This window comes from Hylobates moloch, unplaced genomic scaffold (assembly GCF_009828535.3).
Source record: "Hylobates moloch isolate HMO894 unplaced genomic scaffold, HMol_V3 SCAFFOLD_20, whole genome shotgun sequence".
Lineage (NCBI taxonomy): Eukaryota > Metazoa > Chordata > Mammalia > Primates > Hylobatidae > Hylobates > Hylobates moloch.
The window spans coordinates 54,637,195-54,662,098 of NW_026652295.1; the positions used below are offsets into that span (position 1 = coordinate 54,637,195).

The following is a 24,904-nucleotide window of genomic DNA, read 5'->3' on the forward strand; positions in this document are numbered from 1 at the left end:
AAATATTAGTGATAATTAGGTATAGTGGATCAGCCTTTATATCTAAATGTGTCAGATATACTGTCAAAAGTTTCTTTTTTTTTTTTTTTAAAGATTCTGCCAAAAGCCCAGGAGAATGAATGAAAAATGACTTGTCCAAGGCATAACATTGTGAAATTTCAGAACTGCAGAAGCAGAGGAAAGATCCAATAGCTTTCAGGAAAACAAGCATGCCACATGATAAGGATCAGGATCAGAATGGCATGAGACTTTTCACCAGCAATGCTCAAAGCTCCAAGATAATTAGCAATCCCTCCAATTGTGGAGGGAAACGATTTAAACCTAGAATTCTATACCCAGTGAAATTATCAACCAAGTGTAAGGGTAGAATAATAGTATTTCACCCTTACAAAGTCTCAAAAATGTTCTTCCCATGCTTTCTTTTTCAAAAGTGAATGGAGGATGTGCTCCTCCAAAATGAGAAAATAAACCTTTAAAGAGAAAGACATAGCACCCAGAAAACAGGTGATCCATTTCAGCAGAGAGACAAGGGGGATCCATGAAATGATAGTGAAGGGAAGCCCCAGAATGACAAGTATATAGTACTTGGGAGAAGCTAGTCCAAGTATGGAGGGTGCCGGGAGAGAGATCTTTAAGAAAAATGTGAAATTGACAGATGAGATGCTATATCAAAACATACTGAAAATAGATTTTATACCTCTGGCAGGAAGTTTAGAGATATGTTATTGAAAGAAAGTTTAGAAAAAGTAATAAATTTTAAAAATGATACAATTATTAACTCCAAGAAAAATATCATGTTTTAAAGGAAAGGAATTGTGAATAATATTTACATCCCTATAATAATATAACCACAATATTTCTTGAACTAGCAATTCTGTTACAATATAGTGGGATGGTGGAAAAGGAGAAAAGTGTGTATATGTTTACATGTGAGCTCTGTGTGTGTTTCTGAGTGATTGCAAAAGGAGCTGAAAGAGAGCTACATTGTCAGATTATATAGTTGAAAGTCAATAATTATCTGAATATGAAAAGAATTAAGAAGTAATTGTATATTGCACATTATTGTTTAAAACAGTAAGATAAATACCAGAAGAAACAGGTAAATGAATTGGAAGTGGGGGCCTCTAGGATAGGTAATCGGGGTGGCAAGAAATAGGACAGAAGACTGCTGCTTTTCTTTATAAGCCTTATTTTTTTCATAAAACAATAAATCACTGGCTCATAATAGGTGTCCAATATCTAGTAGCTACCAATTTTTAAAAATCAGTAATTTCTTTATGCATCAGAAATCACCGTTATATTCCTGAAAGAAAAAAATTCATTCGCATTAATTACAATTATAAAATATCTGCTAATTCCCCTAATAAAAAATGTGTACTCTCTGTGAAGAAAGTATGAAACTCAACTGAGAAATTTACAAACCTAAATAAATAGAAAGACTTGTGGGCCAGGCGCAGTGGTTCACGCCTGTAATCCCAGCACTTTGGGAGGCCGAGGCGGGTGGACCACCTGAGGTCAAGAGTTGGAGACCAGGCTGGCCAACATTGTGAAACTCCATCTCTACTAAAAATACAAAAAAAATTAGCCAGACATTGTCTGTAATCCCATCTGCTTGGGAGGCTGAGGCAGGAGAATCGCTTGAACCTGGGAGGCGGAGGTTGCAGTGAGCCGCCCTGGGCGACAGAGCGAGACTCGGGAAAAAAAAAAAACAAAAAACAAAGACTTGTTACACTTACAAATGGGAAGAGAAGAGGCCAATTCATCCCCAAAATAATCAATAATTTGAATGTAATCCCAATGAAAATACCAATGGTCCTTTTGTTTTTGCTTTTCTAATAAGTTGACAAAAAATATTCTAAAATTAACCTGAAAGAATAAACAGGCAAGATAATTAAGAACATTCTGAAAAAGAAGAATATGAGTGCCAAACCTGTCAATATTTAATCATATCAAGTTCCAATAATTTAAAGTGCCTGGCTAATGCAAGAATCAACAGATCAATGGAACAGAATGCATATCCTCCAAACAGAACCTAATATATGATTAAGAAACTATCCTAAAAGCAGTGTGGCATAGGAGCAAAGAGGTAAAAATATGAGGAAGCAAACCACCTGAGTTCAAGCCCTGCTCTGCCACCTAGTATCTGTGTAACCTTGTGCAAGTTGTTTAACCACTCTGTGCCTCCATTTTTTCCTCTCTAAAATGGAAATAATAAATGTACTCACCTGAGTGACAGGTAAAGCATTCAGAACAGAGCCTGGCACATAGCAAGTATTTGCTGTTACAATGTTTGCTATCACAAGTCAACATGGCCAGCTTTGTAGATGTGTGATGTGCAGTTACACAAGGCCCTGCTCTTAGAAGGGCCCACATACCGATTAAAGGCTCTGCTGTCACCATCTTAAAATTCTTTAGACGTTTTGAACAATGAGCCCTGAATTTTTAGTTTGTGTTGGACCTTGCAAACTATGTAGTCATGTAGCGAGTCCTGCAAGTCAATCAGGAAAAGGATGAATTACTCAACAACGTGTTGGGGAAATTGATATTCCAAGCTACCTTCTCATTTCACACCAGGTGGTTCACTAAGAACGTAACTATACAGTTTATTTATTTATTTTTTTGAGACAGAGTCTCGCTCTGTCACCCAGGCTGGAGTGCAGTGGCTCAATCTCGGCTCACTGCAAGCTCTGCCTCCCGGGTGCACGCCATTCTCCTGCCTCAGCCTCTCCGAGTAGCTGGGACTACAGGCGCCCGCCACCACGCCCGGCTAATGTTTTGTATTTTTAGTAGAGACGGGGTTTCACCGTGGTCTCGATCTCCTGACCTTGTGATCGGCCCGCCTCGGCCTCCCAAAGTGCTGGGATTACAAGCGTGAGCCACCGCGCCCGGCAACTATACAGTTTAAATTAAAACTCCATGTTCTGATTTTGAATGGGAAGTACTGGTTTGAACACATAATAAATTTTGTCTTTAAAAAGTTATAGTTTACCCAAAGCAATGTACAAATTGAATGCAATTCCTATCAAAATACCGATGATATTTTTCACAGAAATAGAAAAAACATTTTTTATAATTTGTATGGATTCATGAAAGACCCTGAATAGCCAAAGCAATTCTGAGCAAAAAGAACAAAGCTGGAGGTATCACTCAAATATACTACAAAGCTGTAATAGCCAAAGCTGCATGGTATTGGCTTAAAAACAGACACATTAGACCAATAGAACAGAATAGAGAACTCAGAAACTAATCCACATACCGATAATCAATTGATTTTTGACAAAGACACCAAGAACATTCACTGGGGAAATAACAGTCTCTTTAATAAATGGTGCTGGAGCCAGGCACGGTGGCTTACACCTGTAATCCTAACACTTTGGGAGGCCGAGGTGGGAAAATCACTTGAGCCTAGGAGTTTGAGACCACCCTGGGCAACACAGGGAGACCCATCTCTGCAAAAACTGTTAAAATGAGCCTTGTGTGGTGGCACGCACCTGTGGTCTCAACTACTCAGGAGGCTGGGTGGGAGGATTGCTTGAGTCCAGGAAGTTGAGGCTCCAGTGAGCCATGATCACACCACTGCACTCCAGCCTGGAAGATGGAGTGAGACCATGTCTCAAATTAAAAAAAAAAAAAAATAGTTCTGGGAAAACTGGATGATTATTTGCAGAATGAAACTAGACCTCCACCTCTCGTCCTATGCAAAAATCAATTTGAAATGAATCAAAGACCTAAATTTAAGACCCCAAACAATGAAACTACTAGAAGAAAACATAGGGGAAACACTCCAGGACATTGGTCTGGGAAAAGATTTTGTGAATAGGACCTTAAAAGCACAGGCAACAGAAGCAAAAATAAACAATCTGATTTAAAAATGGCCAAGACTAGAGGATCACTTGAGGCAAGGAGTATGAGACCAGCATGGGCAACATAGCAAGACCCTATCTCTAAAAAAAAAAAATTTTTTTTTTAATGAGCTGGATATGGTGTCTTATGCCTTCAATCCCAGCTACTCGGGAGGCTGAGGCGCGAAGATAGCTTGGGTCCAGGAGTTTGGGACGTTTACAGTGCGCTGTGATTATGCCACTTTGTTCCCGGAACCAAGCTGGGTCCAGCTGTGTTTTCTGGAGGCCCAGTAACAGGAAGCAGACAAACTAGGAAAGAAGGGAATTTATCGCTATAACCGGATACAGGGAGAAGGCCAGAGATAATTCCACCAGACCAACTCAAAGTGTTGCAATTTTCTTAGTGCTTATATAGGTTGGGGTTATGTGCCTACGTACAGTATAGCATTGGCCTAAGTCTACTGGTAACTAATTTTGTTTCAACTAGAAGGTCAGAGACAAAAATGCTTGCTAAGTCTGATTAAAAGGGCCCCAGCACCTTCAAGGCCTGTCTACTGTGGTACCGGAGTGATTATTTCTATCTTATCTCCTTTACAGCTTGGTCCAGAGAGCTGCCTTAGACTCTCCAATGAATGTGTTCAAACAGCTGCCTCTGTTACCTTGACTCATCTCAGATACGGGTCCTGGCGCTAGGAATCAAAGACTGTCTCTATTATTTTGGCTTGTTCCAGGTTGGGGAGAAGCCCATGCAAGGCTACTACTGATCATGTTTCATTTCTAGCTTTGATGTCTGGCCACTGATTTCCCTAGGTTTAACTATTTGCTCAATGTCAAGGCAGTGCTATGGAAATCTGTCTGTGTAACTGGAGTGCTATGCAGACCTGTCTGTGTGACTGTCATGTAGGCCTGTCTGTGTGATTGTCAGGGAGAATTGGCCTGCCACAACTTCACTACAGCCTGGGTGACAGATACAGACACGATCTCTTAAAAAAAGAAAAAAGAAAAAAATAGGCAAATGCTCTGAACAGATATTTCTCAATAAGACATACAAATGGCCAACAGGTATATGAAAAAGATGCTCACCATCAATCACCAGGGAAATGCATATCAAAACCACAGTGAGGTAGCAGCTCACCCCAGGAAGTATGGCTATTATCAAAAAGACAAAAAAAAAATTCTGGTGAAGATGTGGAGAAAAGCGAACTCTAATACACTGTGGGTATGAATGTAAACCAGTGCAGCCACTATGGAGACAGCATTGTTCACAATAGATAACATAGGGAATCAACTTAAGTGTCCAACAACAGATGAATTGATAAAGAAAATGTGACATATATACACAATGGAATATTATTCATCCGTAAAGCAGAATGAAATCCTGTCATTTTTGGCAACAGGGATGATCATTATGTTAAGTGAAATAAGCCAGGAATAGAAAGTTAAACACTGCATGTTCTCATTTGTATATGGAAGCTAAAAAAAAAAAGGTTAATCTCGTAAAAGTAGAACAGAGGATACGAGAGGCTGGAAAGGGTAGGGGGAAGGGAAAGGTAGGGAGAGATTTATTAAAGGATACAAAATTACAGCTAGATAGGAAGAATAAGTTCTAATGTTCAATACCCCTGTGGGATTACTACAGTTAACAATAGTATATATTTTCAAGTAGCCAGAAGGAGGATTTTGAATGTTCCCAACATAAAGAAATGATAAATGTTTGCAGTAATAGATATGCTAATTACCCTGATCTGATCATTATACATTATATGTATCAAAACATCATTATTTGCCCTATGGATATATATAATTAAAATATTAAATAAAATCAAATTTTAAAAAAGTACTTTCTTATATGGTTCCCTGAGTAGTCCTAGAAACAGGAACTCAATAGCCAAGAGCACTCCTAGCAATTAGATGTGCCCTTGTAATATCATTAACCATTAAAGGGAACGATGACTCCTTGGATAAATGGCTGATTCCATGTCTTGCATACAAAATATACAAAATGAGACTTGTGAAGAAGCTTGAGCAGGAAATATACAGGAACATCTTGTCATATCAGAAAGCAAGGAAGTTAGACCATGCAAATGTGTCAACTAGAAGAGCTTCCCACAAGCCAAAGATGGGACAGTTTGAGCATCAATAAGAATGACAACCACAATAGATAGACACATATTGTATTAATATATGTTTAATGCATGAGTTCACAGTGGTATTCAAAAAAGAAGAAAACGTAATGGTCATCTGAAAACAACCAACTTGTAATTTTGAAAATTGGCAGATACAAAGCAAAATCAAGCATGTATCCTGCCATTACTATATGAAATGAACTTCTGGGTAACCAAACAGTTGATAAGAGGAAGTTTCCCTTTGTAGAACTCCAGCTAATAAATGAAGAAGAAAATAATTAGAATCTCACTATTTTACAAGCCATTGTGACATAACGAATCTATGCAGTGATCATCTGTAGCTGCTAAGATCACAAAAAAGCTAACCAGGCATTAAATACCACCTGATGGAAGTTAAAACATTACCTGAATCCGATCAACCCTTCAGATCTAACTACCAATCTACATCAAATACAGGGAACAGGAGAATATGTCAAATACCACCTAAAGGTGCAATCACAGCAAAATCCGACTGTAGGAAATTCTCCAGGACAAATGACCCAGTTTCTACAATTAATAAATTGCAAGGGAAAAAACTAGGAAGGGAGAGGAAACCTATAGTTTACATGGAAGAGACAGCAACCAATTGTAATGTATAGTCCTTACTGGATCTTGATTCGAACAAACTGTTAAAAAATAAGACCATCAGAGAAATTTGAACATTGACTAGGGTTTTTTTTAATGATATCAAAGAACTATTGTTAACTATTTCTGGCTGCAGTAGTGGTGTTAACAGTTATAATTTTAAATACACCTTTTAGGGATGCCTATAGAAATATTTACAGATAAAAATGAGATGATGCCTGTGCTTTGCATCAAATAATTTGGGGGAAAAAGGGGATCAGGGTATAAGTGGATTGAGACTTGCCATGAATTGAAATGGGAGAATTTGCTATTTTTGTTTCTGTTTAAAATTTTCCATTAAAAGTTTAAAAAATATGTCCAGGAAAACAGCTTACTTATGAAAAGATATTTAAACTCTACAAAATTATTGGTGAATATTTAACTAATCCGAGTGATGAATGACTTTCTAAGTATAAAATAAATGGATAATATACTAAGAAAAGACTGCTACTTTCAACTAAAATGAAAATTTAAATTGTGTGTGTTTAAAATGTTATAAAATTAAAAGATAAACACTTTGAGAAAAATATTTGCAACTCAAGAAAAATAAAAGGTTAAAATGCTTAATATATAAGGGAGTTAATAATAAAGCTAATACGTTCTGCTTATAATGTGCTAGGCACTCTTGTAACCACTTTACAAAAACCATTTAAGTTCTTATAAAATAGAAAAAGTACCAATATCCCATGCTCCAGTAGATAATTGATAGAAGAAATTCTAATAATCAATAAACAAATTATATTTAACTTCACAGTAATTAAATAATTGTAATTTAAAATGTACTAAGATTTTAACCTATCAAAAAAATGAAGATTGTTGTTACTGATTAACACCACTTGTTGGTGGCACAGTGAAATGGCCAATTTCTTGTATTGCTAGTGGGAGTGTAAGTTGGAAAAATCTTTCTAGAGAGCAATTCAGCAATATGAATTGAATCTCGAAAGCATTTATACCTCTCAATACTATTATGCTCTCAGGAATTTATAGCATTGACATGATCAGAGGTGTGTGTGAAAATGTAGATGCAAGAAGGTTTATCAAAGCTTTGTTTGTAATAAAGAAAAATTGGGCCTAGCAAAGTGGCTCCCCACTGTAATCCCAGCGCTTTGGGAGGATCACTTGAGCCCAGGAGTTTGAGACTAGCCTGGGCAACATAGGGAGACTCCATTTCTACAAAAAATAAAAATATTAGCCGGGCACAGTGGTGCACACCTGTAGACCCAGCTACTTGGGAGACTGCCGTGGGAGGCTTGTTTGAGCCCAGGAAGTCAAGGCTGCAGTAAGCTGTGATCATGCCACTCTACTCCAGCCTGGGTAACAGCTGGGCCCTTTCTCAAAAAAAAAAAAAAAAAAGAAAAAGAAAAAGAAAAAAAAAGAAAAGAAAAAGAAAGAAAGAAAGAAAAGAAACGAAAAAGAAACATTGGAAGCAACCTAATTTCCAAGTGAGAAAAGAAGCATTTAAAGAAGTTACAGGACCGGGCGTGGTGGCTCACGCCTGTAATCCCAGCACTTTGGGAGGCCGAGGTGGGCAGATCACCTGAGGTGAGGAGTTCAAGACCAGCCTGGCCAACATGGTGAAAGCCCATCTCTACCAAAAATACAAAAATTAGCTGGCATGGTAGTGCACACCTGTAGTCCCAGCTACTTGGGAGGCTGAGGCCAAAAGATCGCTTGAACCTGGGAGGCGGAGGTTGCAGTGAGCCGAGATCATGCCACTGCACTCCAGCCTGGGTGACAGAATGAGACTCTGTCTCAAAATAAGTAAATAAATAAATAAGTTACAGAACATGAATATATTGGATATTAGGGAAAATAGCCCATCGACAGGTGAATGGATACATTAATTATGAAGTAATGAAATGTTAGCAATAGAAAGGAATGAATTATGGTACACACAACATGAATGTCTTAAAATATTATGCAGAGAAAAAAAGACCAAAAAAAAGAATATACTGCTTGAGTTAATTTATATGGAATTCTAGAACAAGTAAAATTTATCTACAGCTAAAGAAGTCAGATTAGTGGTTGCTTCTGAGGTAAGTCCAAGGACTGATTTAGACAGGATGTAAAGGAACATTCTGGGAGGATGGAAATGTTCTATATTTGATTAGGTGTGTTTTTAATGGGTGCACCCATTTGTCAAACTCATCCCCTTTACCTATGTAATTTCTGCTCAGACTTCATGTAAGGTTTTGCCTTTAACTGTATGTAAATTAGGCCTTAAAAACTCATATTTTCCAAGAAGAATTTAATAAAACAGGCAAAACATTCACCTTACTATTTTAATTGGAAAAAAAGAGCCATGATACAGTGCAATGTATACAGCATGGTTCTAATTATGTAAAAGAAAATACATTAATAAAAATAGAGATACACAGGCAGAAATGACAAGAATGATGTATGCCAATGAACATGTACAGACACAATTTGAAAAAAATAGTAAATATTCTTGTAGTCCCACTTTATACCAAATTCTCTTTTTCTTCTTACGTTCTAGATTTGGCCTTCATTCAGTTCCTCATATGAAGAAGGTGCTATTCCTATGCCTCTAATGACCCCTCATTCTCTACAGCAGTTTAATCCCTGCTCAGCCTTAAGTTGTCAGTTGAATCTTGACTTCCTCAGAGAAGCCCTGCTTGCCCCACCCAAGTCAAGCCCTCCCATTCCCCAGGCTGAGTCAAGCACCTTATGCTTCTTTGTGGCGTTTAAGAATTGTGATTTTTTATTTTTTGCATATACCTCAAGTAAACCAAACTGCAAAGTTAAGGGCAGTGTCCTCCACACTGCCAAGAGTGCCTAATACTTCTGACACCAACTACACGTTCAGGAGTTTCCCAAAACCACCCTCATATTCAATAATTTGCTCACGGAACAACTCACGGAACATTTGTTACAAGGAAAGGTTACAAATTAGAATCAGCCTAAGAAAGAGGGCAGAGTCTGGGAGGTTTCCACATGTGTGAGGCTTTGGTTGTCTCAGGATGCCTTATGCCCATAGCATCTATATGTGACAATACACATAAAGTATGGTCTATCCAGGAAGCTCACCAGAGCTCTACTGTCTAAACTTTTTATTGGAGCTTCATAATGTAGGCATGATTGATCGGTTGATTGACTGCCCATGTAGTTGAACTCAGTCTCTAAATCATATGGTTGGTCTTTCTGGATTTCAAGCTGTGGCCAGCTGCCACCCTAAGGCTATTGCATGTGACTTGGCCCCACCATGAGTCAGCTCATTAGCATAAACTCTCAGGCGTGGTCCCAGGAGCTCATGATGAGTGGCGAAGACACTCCTGTCAGTCAAGAAATTCCAAGGATTTAACAGTTACTTCCCAGGAACTGGGACAAAGGCCAGATCATTCTTTGAGCAGGGCAAAATTCTTGCCACACAGCCTGGTTTGTAAATATGTCTCCCCTTCACCCTTCAGACTGTAAGCCCCAAAACGACATGGATCACATCTGGTTTTGCCCCCAGTTTTATCCCTCACACCTAGCGTAGTGGTTGGCAAATACTGAGAATCTGTATAACATGGACTTGGGAGGCAGCCAGTCTGAATTTGAATCTTGGCTCTTCTCTTCACTGTGTTTGACTCTGGACAAATTACTTAACTTCTTTTGCCTGATTTACTTCATCTGGAAATGAGAGGTAAAGATAATACCTGTCTCAGAGAGTTGCAATGAGTATTAGATGAAAGAATATCAGTTAAGATCTCAGAATAGCGCCTGGCACAGAGAAAAAAAAAACTAGATAAAAGTTTAATATTATTAAATGCTCAATAAGTAATTACTGATGGAATAAGTGTCTGGTACATGAGAGGTGCTTAATAAATGTTTTTGAAAGAACAGAAAATAAGATTTTCTTCTTTAGTAGATTTTCCTTTAATATAGTACTAGATATACTGATTTGCACATCATTAATTATTCTAAAATTATAGCTGAATAATATGCTTAAGAAAAGTACAAAAAAAGCTTCAGAGTTTTTTCACCTCTCCAGCAGGCTGTGCCCTCAACCATATAGTGAGGAACTGAATTAGACAAGGTTCAAGATCTCTTCCAACTCCAACAACATGTTATTTGTCCTTAGGAAACAAACTAGATATAACAACAGAGAAGACCATTTTACATGGAGGCATGAAAACTTTGAATGTGTAAGTTTCCATTTGAAAAAAGGAACAAAGAAAATATTCCATTGATTACCAAAATTCATCTTTAATATATCAACACAGGTTTGAATTGCGGCAGTGCATTTTTAATAATTTGATGAAATTTGACTCCCTTGTAAACCATACATGAAGGTCATAGAAAATTTATTTTCATCTTTGAGAAATGGCTAGTTTTATCTTGGCACATAAACAGGCCTAATGTGAGCTTCTAGAAGGTGATTGATAATAGAATCAGTAATAGCTCCAAACAAGAGATTCAACTCAACACCTTCAGATAAAACCCCTAGCAACTAGAAAAAAAAAGAATCAACTTTTAAAACATCCTTTTTAGTTACAAAGTAATGCATATACATTTAACTGCAATGACCAAATGTTTTTTAATTGCTTTATTATTATTAAGCAATTACTAAATTATTTAATAATAAAGGTAAATATGTTCCATACACCTTGGAACATGTGGTATTTGTAAAGCGTACTTTTTCTTGCCATTTTAGTGTTACCACAAGCAGTCACCCAGTTTGAAGAATTGGTTGGCATGGCCGAGGCTCTGCTTAAGGGTGGGGGAACCATGTCTACATCTGCATCCACCCTCTGGAGAGCAACAAACAACTCCTCGCCAGACTCAACATGCAGTAATTCTAATTCTAACTCCAGTTCACCAGTTTCCTTAAAGCCTGAGGAAGAGCATCAGACTGATGAGAAACAGGTCAGTTGTAATACCTGCCTTACTGTTCTTTGGAATATGGTTAAATAAAAAAATTTAAATAAGCGTAGAAAATGATCATTGTTTTATCAGATAACTATTGGATAAAATAGTTTTATTCAATAGGAATATTACAATTCTTAAGTACCACAAAGAAGAGGCATAAGGTGGTCAGGCATGGTGGCTCACCCCTGTAATCCCAGCACTTTGGGAGCCTGAGGCGGGCAGATGATGAGGTCAGATCGAGACCATCCTGGCTAACACAGTGAAATCCCCTCTCTACTAAAAATACAAAAAAAAAAAAAAAAATTAACCGGGTGTGGTGACGGGCACCTGTAGTCCCAGCTACTTGGGAGGCTGAGGCAGGAGAATGGCATGAACCCGGGAGGTGGAGCTTGCAGTGAGCCGAGATCGAGATAGCGCCACTGCACTCCAGCCTGGGTGACAGAGCGACACTCCGTCTCAAAAAAAAAGGAGAAAAAGAAGAAGAGGCATAAGGTGCTTGACCTAGCCTAAGGAAAGGGAAGGCAGGGCTTGACTTAGGAGGGGCAAGAAGGTCTTCTCTGAGGAAGTCAAGATCAATCTGAGAACCAAAGGCATAAAACTGTTGTCCTTTTATAATAAAAACTAATATTTTTGAAACAAATACCCAGTTTAGAAAATTAAAGCAAATTGGGTACAAAGATAAAGTTATTAAACTTTAAAATTCTTATACCAGTGACAGAAGGATACCTATGCATTCAGGGTTATACAATTTTATATCATTGAGAGGTAAATTTCAGCCTCAGCATGCTGGCTGAACACAATTCTTTTTCTGTTTTTGTTCTTAATCAAGACACAGATGCTAAAAAGACATGAGTTTTGTTAGAATCAGGTAGCCTCAGTAAGTATACCATCAAAAATGATAAATATTAACTAACAATCTGACATTCAAAATATTTGAATCTTAGTGTATCAGTTACCTATTGCTATATAACACATTATCACAAATTTAGTGATTTCAAATGACCCAAATTTATTATCTTAGAGTTCTATAGATCAGAAGTCTGGTACAGGTCTCACTAGACTGAAGTCAAGGTGTTAGCAGGTGCATTTCTTTCTGAAAGCTCTAGGGCAGAATCTGTTTCCTGCTCATCCAGGCTGTGGTAGAATTCATTTTCTTGTGGTTGTAAAACTGAATTCCCCATTTTCTTGCTGGTTGTAAACTGAAGGCCATTCCCACTTCTAGAAGCAATCACATTCCTTGGTTCACAGCCCACTTCCGCCATCTTCAAAGCCAGCAACAGCAAGTGAAGTCCCTCTCACACTTCAGATCTTTCCTCCCTCTTCTGTCTCTTTTTCCTGATCTACTCTTCTGCTTCCTTCTTCTGCTTTTAAGAACTCATGTGATTAGATTGAGCCCACCTAGGTAATCCAGGATAATCTCCCATCTCAAGGTACTTAACTTTAATCACCTCTACAGAATTGTTGTTGTCCTGTGAGGCAACATGTTACAGGTTTCAGGGATTAGGATGCGACCTTCCAGAGGGCCATTATTCTGCCTACTACATTTACGATGAAGCACTGGGTATGGGACTAAGCCTGAAAGGACCAAATCCAGTTAACATGACAAGAATTTATATACGCCCTGTAACAAATACCTCATAAATATTGAAGAGTATCACAAAGATAACACTTAAATCTAATCCCTGACATGTAAAATATATATTAAATTAAAATGTAAAATATATATTGAAATATACATAATACCTTACCTTAAAAAATGTTGACATTGTTTTCTTTTATGCCTTAACCCAATTAGTAACGTATTTCTCCATATAGCACTTTTTCCAACTTTAACTCTTTCTTATCTTTTTAGTTCCAGATTGAAAAATGGCAGATTGCCCGTTGTAACAAGAGCAAGCCTCAGAAGTTTATTAATGATTTAATGCAAGTACTTTACACAAATGAATACATGGCCACTCACAGCCTGACAGGGGCAAAATCCTCTACTTCAAGGGACAAAGCTGTAAAACCAGCTATGAATCAGAATGAAGTCCAAGAAATCATAGGTGATAATATGATTGCATTATATTGCCGTATGAATTTTAAATCATGTTATCACTTAAGGTCAAGATAGTCTTTCATGGTCCTTTTATTTTTTGAAGTTTATTTTTCTAGGAAAGAAAAATCTCAGGATAGTCTAAAGCTCTCATTAAACATGGGAAATTTTGTAGAAAAACTTTACATTAACAATGGTTATTAAAATAAAACTAAGTTTTATATCACCAAAAAGTTTGAATTCATACAATTTATAGCTTTGGAAATGTAAATTTTCACAATCTTTTGAAGTAAAATTTCAATAACAATTTCTTCCTTGCTTTTGTTATATTTCTTATCTTTCATTCTAGAAAGATAAAGGCTAATTTGACCATCCTATTTATGGTTTCTAAATTAATGAATCTCCTTAAATATAATCTAGATTATCCAATTAATTTTTTGGCAACATCTGACAAATTTAAGGATTCTCTGAATCTCAGCTCTATATATGTGATTTCTTAACATATAACAATGTCTGTCTTCCTGAAACAAAAAACTACTACTTGTAACAACTGCAGTGAAATTCTTTCCCTTGGCTCACACATGCTGTTAGACTGACTTTAAAAGTTAGAGAACATGGCTGGGCGTGGTGACTCGTGCCTGTAATCCCAATGGTTTGGGAGGCTGAGGCAGACGGATACAGAAAAAGATCAGTCAGAGTTTAGTTGTTTCAATTAATGTTGGGAATGGATAAAAATACATTCCTAACATTTTAGAGCAATAGTAAATGCTATCATAGGATCTCAGTTGATAATAGAGACCTTCTCATATCTCTTGCTTTACTTAGAAAAACCTGCCTATATATTCATCTATTTAAATAGCTCATGGGTGTTTGGGCTACTTTTGTAAAATGGAAACAAAATTATAATGTAGAATACGTGATGTTTTACCTCAGTTCATACCCTAAGATGCAAAGGACTCATGAAGTTTCTCGTGTGTCACTATTGGTTTTTTACAGGAGTAACAAAACAATTATTTCCCAATACGGATGATGTTTCAATTAGAAGAATGATAGGGCAAAAGCTAAACAACTGTACCAAGAAGCCAAATTTAAGCAAAAATCTTAACTCTCAGGATATTAAATAGATCCTTTTGGTAAGTCTTTTAAATCTTCAGTCTTTTCAATGTGGCAAGATAATGTTGTAATACTTTTATTTTATTGGAATAGCATTTTCCAGTCACTCTACTAGAAAATACTAGTGACCTGTGAAAGGCTAATAGGTATTCCTGGTGGCAAAAAGGGGAGAACTGGGAGCAGGGTTTGAATTTGGAAAATGCTGAGTTCAGTTTTTCTTCCTCAGAACCTCTCAGATATTTTGATACCCTTTTAACATGCTCATGGGCACCAGCAATCTCTACGAAAGGGATACAGTATGTAGTGTTTTCCAAATGTGTTTTACTGAGGAAATTTTTTCACAGAAATCCTGTTAACTTGGTGGGGACAGAAAGGAGCCAAAGGAAGGACACATGACAATTTAAGAAGTATTTCTCTCTAGGACAGAGGAGATTTAGACCCTTGGGAAATCTGAGGTACATCGATGAGACTGAACTCACAGCTCTAACAGTGGTCTGACATTTGCACAATCTGTTGGCTGAAGTGTGCAGCGTTCTTCTCCACCCTCCTACATGTTGCTTCTCATGGTCTTTAAATTTTTAAATTAGTTGTTATTGTTTAATAAGGATTTTTACCAAGATGCATGTCCTATACTAAGAAAAAGAATAATTTTTTAGTGAGAGTTCTAAAGTAAATAGACTTTCTAATCAGGCCTTGACCCAGGCAAAAGTGTGAAGTGGAATTTTGCCACCCACTATCCTGGCCAGCTCACTTTTACTTACCCCTCCTCTCTCTCTACTATTTTGATGGAAAATATGTGAAACCACGTGTATGATTGTGTTAACATTTTCATTGATTAATAGAGGCATGTGGGTAACACATGAGGGTAAGGCCCACCACGGATATTCCCTTTTTTCCTTCCATTTTCCTTCCACTTCTATCTTTGACTTATACTTTGCCTGTCTTCTGCCTAATACCAGCCACTTTTGAGACCATTTTACTTGACTTCATTTCTTCTCACCATGTTTTTAAATGAGATGTGGAGCTGAATGTAATGCAGTAATCCCCTGCCCCAAACTCCCTACACATTACTACCACTCCTATCCTCTGCAAGAGTCCCTTATCTATTTTGCTACACAACCAAGACCAGCTCTGCCGAGAGTCAACAATGTCTGTCTTCCTGAAACAAAAGCATAAACAAATCAAAAAACTACTACTTGTAACAACTGCAGTGAAATTCTTTCCCTTGGCTCACACATACTGTTAGGCTGACTTTAAAAGTTAGAGAACATGGCTGGGCGTGGTGGCTCATGCCTATAGTCCCAATGGTTTGGGAGGCTAAGGCAGACAGATACTTGAGCCCAGGAGTTCGAGACCAGCCTGGCCAACATGGCAAGACCCCGTCTTTATGAAATACGGAAAAAAAAAAAGTTAGCCCAGCGTGGTAGTGCACACCTGTAGTCCCAGTAACCCAGGAGGCTGAGGTGGGAGGATAGTGAGGTGGAGGCTACAGTGAGCTGTGATGGTGCCACTGCACTCCAGCCTGGGGGACAGAGTGAGACCTTGTTTCCAAAAAAAGAAGTTATAAAAGATAAGGTTACCTGTATCTTTTTTCTCCAAGTGCTTATAAATTTCAGTAGACTGTGACCTCACAACTTTTCAATTATTAGATAATTGCTTAAATATGCCCTTAGTACTCCCCATTTTGACATGAGGTTACCCACCCAGTTACCTTGATGTATAATGACCAAGTTCTCTATTTTTTTTTTTTTTTTTTTGAAACAGGGTTCTCACTTTGTTGCCCAGGCTGGTTTTGAACTCATGGGCTCAAGCAATCTTCCCACCTTGAACTCCTCAAGTGTCAGAAAGCACTCCACCCAGGAACTAAGTTCCTTGTCTTTTCTTATTTTTTAGTTTTGAAACAGAGTCTTGCTTGTAGCCCAGGCTGTAGTGCAGTGGCGTGATCTCTGCTCACTGCAACCTCTACCTCCTGGGTTCAAACAATCCTCCCGCCTCAGCCTCCCTAATAACTGGGACTACAGGCTCGTGCCACCACACACAGCTAATTTGTGTATTTTTAGTAGAGACAGGGTTTCACCATGTTGGCCAGGCTGGTCTCGAACTCCTGACCTCAAGTGATCTGCCCACCTCGGCCTCCCAAAGTGCTGGGATTACAGGCGTGAGCCACCGTGACCGGCAAGTTCCTTTTCTAAATGGTATGTTACCAGACCTCCAAGTCAAGTGGCTATCTTTTGGGGCACACTGTTATATTTCAGAGGTCTGTAAAGCATTTTAGTATCCTAAACTCTTGGTTTTTTTTAAATATTTCTGACTTCCAAGGATAGGCACAAAACTCATCTCTGACTATATCAGCCAGCAGAATGTTAAAGAAGTGAAAGTTAAGAGATTTTTATATGAGTTTTGCTTGTACTTAACAATAGAAGTGTTATTAAATCCGCTAGCTATGGCATTAATTAAAATTGAAACAAGGAACAGACGTTTTGCTATGAACCTTGTGCCTTTTGGACCTGAGCCTGGCTTAATAGTGCCAAGTTTAGACTGGAAATGCATGTATTTTGAATCAGTAATGGAGATTAGCTAGAATGGAATTTTTTAAATTTGCAAATATCTTTCATTTTAAGTATGGTTGAATTCAAATTATTGCAAAAAGACTGAGGAAAATATGCTGGAAAAGACAGGGTCATGTAAGACCTAATTTGGACATGCTTGATGAATTAATCAGATATAGCGCCATCTAGTGGAATACTGTTATATTTTTCTGTTCTCAGTCATTTAACTCACAGGAGCCTATGGCCCTGCTGCCACCAAAAATATTCTTTGGAAAAATTACTTTTCTAGCATGGTCCCTGTGGTAGACCGTGCCCTCTACTCAGTCCTGAGCTCAGGTTGTCACTGGTGGCTTAGATTCAACAGGGTAACAATTTCCCAGCTATGGCTCAGGTCTGTGAGGGTAAGACCTAAATTCCTCCCTTTTTTTCATCTATTCTTTCTTATTCCTGTGGCTGCCCTAAAGTTGCCTGTAGCTCTCACATGCCAAGAGCTTGATTTTTTTCCAGCCTGTCTCCATTTTTTACTTCTTTCTTGCAGGCATTGAAGAAAAATGTATTTATCAGATTTACAGAATATTAGGCTGTAACCTCTATAATCCAACTAAGTGACAAAACAGCCTTCTCCTGAAATTTCCAAAGCAGCCTCAGGGTATATAATCTCTGGCGTAATGTTACATAACATATATTATAACTTATAGGTGATCTAATACAGTGGTGCTCAAATGGTGGGGGCGGCGGAGAGGGAGGTGTGATTTAGCCATCTTCCTCCAACGCAGGGTATTTAGGAATGTCTGGAGGTATTTTTGATTGTCAAAACTGGTGGTACTTCTGGCATCCAGTGGTCAGAGGCAAGGGATGCTGCTAAACATCATTGTTGAATTTGGTTTGCTAGTATTTTGTTGAAGATTTTTGTATCTGGTTCATCAGTGATGCTGGCCTGTCGTTTTGTTTTTTTGTTGTTGTTGTGCCCTTCTCTGGTTTTGGTGTCATGGAAATACTACTTTGTAGAATGAGTTTGGAAGTATCCCCTCCTCTTCAATTTTTCTTTTTCTTTTTTTTTTTAAGAATTAGAGCAGAATTGATATTACTGTCTCTTCAAATGTTTGTAGATTCAGGGGTGAAGCCATCAGGTACTGGGCTTTTCTTTGATGGAAGACTTTTTATTGTAATTTTGATCTTGTTACTCCCTACTGATTTGTTGAGGTTTTCTATTTCTTCGTGGTTCAATCTTGCTAGGTTGTATGTGTCCAGGAATTTAACCATTTCTTCTAGGTTTTCCAATTTGTTGGCAAAGAGTTTTTCATAATACTCTCTAATGAGTCTTTGTATTTGTGTGGTCTCAGTTATTATGTCTCCTTTTCCATTTCTCATTTTATTTATTTGGCCTTCTCTTTGTTATTTCTTAGTCTGGCTAATGGTTTGCTGATTTTCTTTGCCTTCTGAAAACACCAGCTTTTTCTTTCATTGATCTGGTTTTTTAAATCTGTTTTTTTTTTTTTTGGCTCTGATCTTTCTTATCTCTTTCCTTCTACTAAGTGTAGGTTCCATTTGTTCTTGCTTTTCTAGTTCTTTGAGGTACACTATTAGGTTGTTTATTTGAAGTCTTTCTACTTTTTTGATATAGGTGTTTATTGCTACAAACTTCCATCTTAGTACTGCTTTTGCTGTATAGTATATATTTGGGAATGTTGTATTTCCATTTACATTTGTTTTAAGAAATTTTATACTTTCCTTCTTAATTACTTCATTGGTCATTCACGAGCGTGTTATTTAATTTCTCTGTGTTTATGTGTTTTCTGAGACCCTCAGGTTATCAGTTTCTAGTGTCATTCCATTGTGGTCATAAAAAATACTTGATATGATTTCTACTGTTTTGAATTTATTGAGACTTGTTTTGTGGCCTAGATATAGCCTATTCTGAAGAACGTGCCATGTGCTAATGAAAACAATGTGTATTTTATAACAGTTGGGTGAAATATTCTGTGAATATCAGTTTGGCCTATGTGATCTATTGTGTACCTTAACTCGTGTTTCCTTGTCAATTTTCTGTCTGGAGGATCTGTCCATTATTGAGAGTGAGGTGTTGAAGTTCCTCAGTATTATGATAGTGCAGTCTGTCTCTCCCTTTAGATCTAGTAATGCTTGCTTTATATACTTGGGAGCTCTTGTGTTTTGTGCATAGACATTTTTAACTGTTATAGCCTCTTGCTGAAATGACTCCCTTATTATTATAAGTGACCTCCCGTGTCTCTTTTTACAGTCTTTGACTTGTACCTGTTTTACCTGATATAACTACTTCTGCTCTTTTTTGGTTCCCAGTTGCATAGCGTATCTATTTCTACACCTTCACTTTCAATCGATGTGTGTCTTTATAGGTGAAGTGGCTTTCTCATAGGCAACATGTAGTTGGGTCTTGTTTCTTTGCCATTCAGCCATCCTATACCTTTTAATTGGAAAATTGAGTCCACTTACATTCAATGTTACTATTTTTCTTTGAGGCAAGGTCTCACTCTTGTCCAGGCAGTGGTGTGATCATGGCTCACTGCAGCCTCAACTTCTTGGGCTCCAGCGATCTTCCTACCACAGCCTTCTGAGTAGCTAGGACTATAGGCACATGCCACCACACCTGGCTAGTGAGCTAGGATCTCACTATGTTGCCTAGGCTCAGTGTTATTATTGATCAGGACTTACTACTGCTATTTTGTAGCTTGTATATTTTCTAACTCCTCTCTTCCTTTCTTCCTTTTGTACTGTCTTCCTTTGTGGTTAAATGATTTTCTCTGGTAATATGCTGTAATTTGTTGCTTTTTATTTTTAGTGGATCTATTAAAGGTTTTTGCATTGTGGTTACTATGAAGCTTATAAAAATATGCACATAAGTTATTTTTAAAAGACGATTTTCATTACAAAGAAGTTTTAAAAAAACTTTATAAAGGGGTTTTTTAGGTCTACAGTTTAATTGCATTCACCCCACATTTTGACTTTATGTTGTCTCATTGACATGTTTTTATATTGCTTATCTCTTAATAGGTTGCTGTAGATATTAGTGTTTTGATAGATTTGTCTTTTGAGCTTCGTAGTGGTGTTATGAGTGGATTGCAAACAACAATGACAGTTTTAGATAATTTTAGGTTTGTTTGTATACTTAATTTTACCAGTGGGTTTTATACCTTCAGATGTTTTGTTCTTGCACATTAACATTTTTGTCTTTCAGACTAAAGAGCTCTCTTTAGATTTCTTGTAAGATGAGACTGTTGGTGGTGAATTCTCTCAGCTTTTGTTTCTCTGGGAAAGATTTTATATATCCTTCACATTTGAAAGATAACTCTGTTGGATACAGTATTTTTGGGTAACAGTTTTTTTTTTTTTCCTTTGAGCACTTTGAAAATGTTGTTTCACTCCTTTCTGGCCCGTGTGGTTTCTGTTGAGAAGTCTATTGCCAGGTGAATTTGAATTCCTTTTTATGTTAGTTGCTTCTTTTCTCTGGCTGCTCTTAGAATCCTGCTTTGTCCCTGATGTTTGAGAATTTGTTACATGCTTTTGGGTAGTCTTATTTGGGTTGAATGTGTTTGGTGTTCTCTGACCTTCCTGTACCTGGATATTTAGCTCTTCCTCAAGTTTTGGAAAGTTTTCTGTTACTATTTTTTAAAAAGCGCTTTCTACTCCTTGCTTTTGTGTGATTCCCTCTTGAATAATAATAATTCTTAGATTTGGTCTTTTGAGTTAATTGTCTGTATCTTGGAGGTGACCTTCATTCCTCTCATTCTTGTTTCTTTTTGCTCCTCTGACTGTATATTTTCAAAAAGCCTGTCTTTGATTTCGCAGGTTATTTTCTCCACTTAATCCATTCTGCTATTGAGAGCCTCTAATGAATTTTTCAGTTCAGCAAATGTATTTCTCAATTCCAAGATTTCTGTTTGATTTTTTAAATTATTGCTATCTCTTTGTTAAATGTGTCTGATAAATTTATGAATTGTTTTTCTGTTTTCTGGGAGGTCACATAGTTTCCCTAAAACTGCTATTTTGAATTCTTGGTCAGAGAGTCCACATATCACCATCTCACTGATTTCTTGCTTTGTCTGTATGAAGAGGTCATTGTTTCCTGTTCGCTATTATTTCTCGTGGATCTACATCTATGACTTTGCATTGAAAGACTAGCTATTTATTTCTGTCTTTTTGGTCTGACTTGTTTTTGTTTTTATTGAATATGTTTGCTTATTTGTAATATACCAGTTGATTTTCTCTTTTTTCCCAACTAGGTCACTGCCTCCTTTTTGGCACTAACTGGTGCGTTAAGCCCAAGTTTGCCTCAGTTCTAACCAACAATCGGAGTGCTGCCTGACCTGAATGGGGGATGCCCCAAAGAGGATATCCTGGTTATGTGAAAAAGGCTGGCTAGGGATCCATGCTCAGGGGACCTGTGGAACACACCTCTTACAGTGTAGTGCTGCTGGACAGGCACTCTGATTTGGTGCCTCGAGATGATGAGGAAGCTCACTGTCCACTTTGATCTCACTTTTTGCAGTGTAGAAACTGTGAGTCAGAAAGAAATTTTCCTTGTGATTGACGCTGGGGATATTAGGGGAGAGGATTATTATGGATAAGGAAGCCTGAATCTCTTACCACCTGCTTGGAGCTTTTTATTGTTATTTTTTAACTTCTCTGTGGCCTGGGAAACTGTTTCTTATTTGAGTTCTGGGATATTGCTGGTGAAAATCTTGGCACTGTATGTTTGTTTTTGGTTTTCTGTGATAGGGAGTGAAGCCAGCTTGCTTCTACACTGCTATTTTGAAACCAGAGTCTCTCAACAATTTGTATTTTTAATACAAATTTGTAGTAGATACAAAAACAAATAACTCATACAACTGTTAAAATACCATGAGAATGTTAACATAAATTTGTATTTCTTTGAAATTTGCTTCTTATAGGTATTACAGGTATCTGAAACAAAGCACCTTCAATTCTAAATCCAGCACTGGATTTTGTTGGAGAATCTGCAGCCTTCCTGGCAGTGAGAAAGACAGACATGTGCAGTGACAGCCTGTAAGACATATGTAACATTGCTGAACTCTCCTAAGGGACCAACAAGCTTGCTGAAGAAGCTGCATGTAGATTCCACCCTCAGTACTAGTGATGCATCAAACCAGAGAATTTCTGCCAGTCAAATAAGCATGCAATATGGTTTCTTTGGAAATAAGCATTTCCCAATCCCCAAATACCCCTCTGTACAGTTAATCTAACAGGATAGTCAGAGCTCTTATCATAGCAGCCAAAACTTCAGCCCATAAGATCAGTCATTGTCCTAACCAATCATTGTACATTGATTATTACCAATGACTTCCCATTATAGTTTTTGGATCTTTAGCATAAGCACATGCTTGCAAAAGTAAACAGTGAAATAATTAATGTTGGCAAATATGAGAAAAACAAAGTCAGCCCAAAATCTGATAATCATGTCTAACCAAGTAATAATGTTTTAGCAATAAAATTATAGGATTATTCTGTTATCTAAAAATGTATAAAATAGGAATATGAAAAAAATGACAACAGCAAGATGTTTTATTTTAATATTAAACAATTCCACCACACTTCTGAAGAATAAACCTAAGTGTTTGTGATTGTTACAACAATGCATCAATTTTCAGGGAAATCTTTTTGTTTGTTTATTTACCAGACATGTTCTAACTTTGTATTGCCCAAAGTATATTAAATACAGATGTATAATATAAAGCATCAATATCACCTATCACATCGTATATAAGTTATAACATGATAGATAGTTGGTCGATTACATTGCTATACTGCTTAGTTTTAACTGGTTTATTTTTATTGTAGCAGAAGAAAAATGAACTGAAAAAAAAATATGGGTTTGATAATCACACACATGCAAGTACCATTTTGTAACTCAACAAAAGATAAAATATTCTTCATCAAAAGCCTTCTCGCTCGGTGTCAGGTTGTCACATGTGACCACTCTGCAATGCAAAGCCATACTTCTTCAGTGCACAAAGTCATGTTTAAACTTGGAAAAGAGGATGCTACAGTAGTTTCAAAGTTCAGTGTTGTGGACCCAGGAAACTTTCCATAAGTCTTGCTTGATAACAATGTGATTGTACAAAATAAATGTTCTTTAGGAAACAACTTCTGTAACATTTGTTACCTTTATGTAAACATAAATAAATCACATTGAAAAGGTAAAAGTTATTTTCTTGTTTCTTTATTAATGCATAAAAATTAGGGAAATTTTTTTTTCTAGGCTGATGGCTTTTTCTCTCATCCATTAAGGCATTACCATTGCAATTTGACTATGTAGCTCTGACTCATTTTTCTTGTAAAGAGCCATGCTATGTAGGATATATAGACAATGTCCAGGAAAGTAAATACATTTAATATTTATATTGAAAAAGGATAATCTTACTAAGATGTATGCTATTTGCTTTATTAAAAATGCTACTTGATAATGTAAATTTTGCCTACTAAAGGTAAATAAAATTACCTTTGCAAAACATAACTGTATTATTCAACTGGAACTTGTATGGTCTTATGTATTTTGAAATATGTTGATATCTTTATAGATAATAGAATAAATGTATTTTTTATTCATCTTTGTAAATTGGTTCTAAATGAGTTACAAAATAAGAAAACTAATAAAACTGAAGAGAGTGCCCAGCAAGCAATTCATATACATATATGCGTCCATATATACAAATATTATGTATTCACATGTATAATACTTAAGAAAATGGTTAAAGCAGAATCTTTAATAAGTAGGGAAAGGAAGGTTTATTCAATGATACTGAGACAATTAATAAATGGAAAACGTTATATTCCTACTTCAAATCATATTACATAGAAACTTTCAGATGAATGAAAAGCGAAAAATGGACTCAGATGAAAACACTTTTAAATACAAGAATATTTTTATGTTCTCTGAATAAGAAATACATTTTAAATCCAAAGGTAGTTCAGCCAAAATGCCAAAGAAAAAACTTACTAACACAAGTTCCTACGTGTGTGTTCTGTGATTTTCCTACACAGAGGTGATCATTTCACTAAAAACTTTACCCTGTGGTGGATATATGACATGGTCAGCATTCTCGCTAGTTCTGTGACATCATCCTTCTTGTGAATGTTTTCATGCATTTATCCATTTTTCCAGCTTTATTGAATTGTTTCTTATAAAATCTTTGTATTGATGCTGTGCTATAGTCTTTCTTGAACACTTATTGTTTAATGACATAGGTTTTCCTGGACCCGCAATTTATAGGCAGTTTCATGGATGGTAGGAGACTCCAGGGTTTTCTTTTGGGCTTTAAACCTTGCAAAGGCCCTTTCTTTGCTGTCACAGAGACCAGTGATCCTGACAGGTATGGCTTTTCTGGGAAATTTTTTTGTGCATCCTTGCTTCCTCTAGTTCTCTGTTCTAAGCTGAATTTGAAAGGGTTTCTGTCACCAGCCCTGCACTTCCCAGGCCCTTCAGGACCTGTAAACAAAGAGCAAAGCCCTTGGCCGGGCAAAACCTGTCTTTACTTAAAAAAAAAAAAAAAAAGAAAGAAAGAATAAAGAAAGAAAGAAGAAAGAAAGAAAGAAAGAGAAGAAAGAAAAAAAGAAGGAAGAAAGAAAGAAAGAAGAAAGGAAAGAAAAAGAAAGAGAAAGAAAGAAAGAAAGAAAGAAAGAAGAAAGAAAGAAAGAGAAAGAAAGAAA

General features: G+C 37.0%; 1 protein-coding gene across 5 annotated transcripts in view; it reads left to right on the forward strand.

Annotated features, from left to right (window-relative positions):
• Positions 1–23,711, forward strand: part of BEND6 (BEN domain containing 6) — a 78,803-nt gene extending 55,092 nt beyond the window's left edge. Inside the window, exons 4-8 of one of the 5 annotated variants that reach the window (XR_004245641.2) lie at positions 11,289–11,500; positions 13,356–13,548; positions 14,535–14,671; positions 21,460–21,735; positions 22,129–23,711. Coding sequence is in view for 4 of the 5 variants with exons in the window: in XM_032140296.2 (XP_031996187.1) it covers positions 11,289–11,500; positions 13,356–13,548; positions 14,535–14,662 (533 nt within the window). In the remaining variant the exon portion in view is untranslated. Of the gene's footprint in view, positions 1–4,439; positions 4,568–10,715; positions 10,780–11,288; positions 11,501–13,355; positions 13,549–14,534; positions 14,672–21,459; positions 21,736–22,128 lie in introns of those variants that run through there. The other 4 variants (XM_032140296.2, XM_058432042.1, XM_032140299.2 and 1 more) reach the window with 4 other exon arrangements.
• Positions 23,712–24,904: the final 1,193 nt, after the last annotated feature.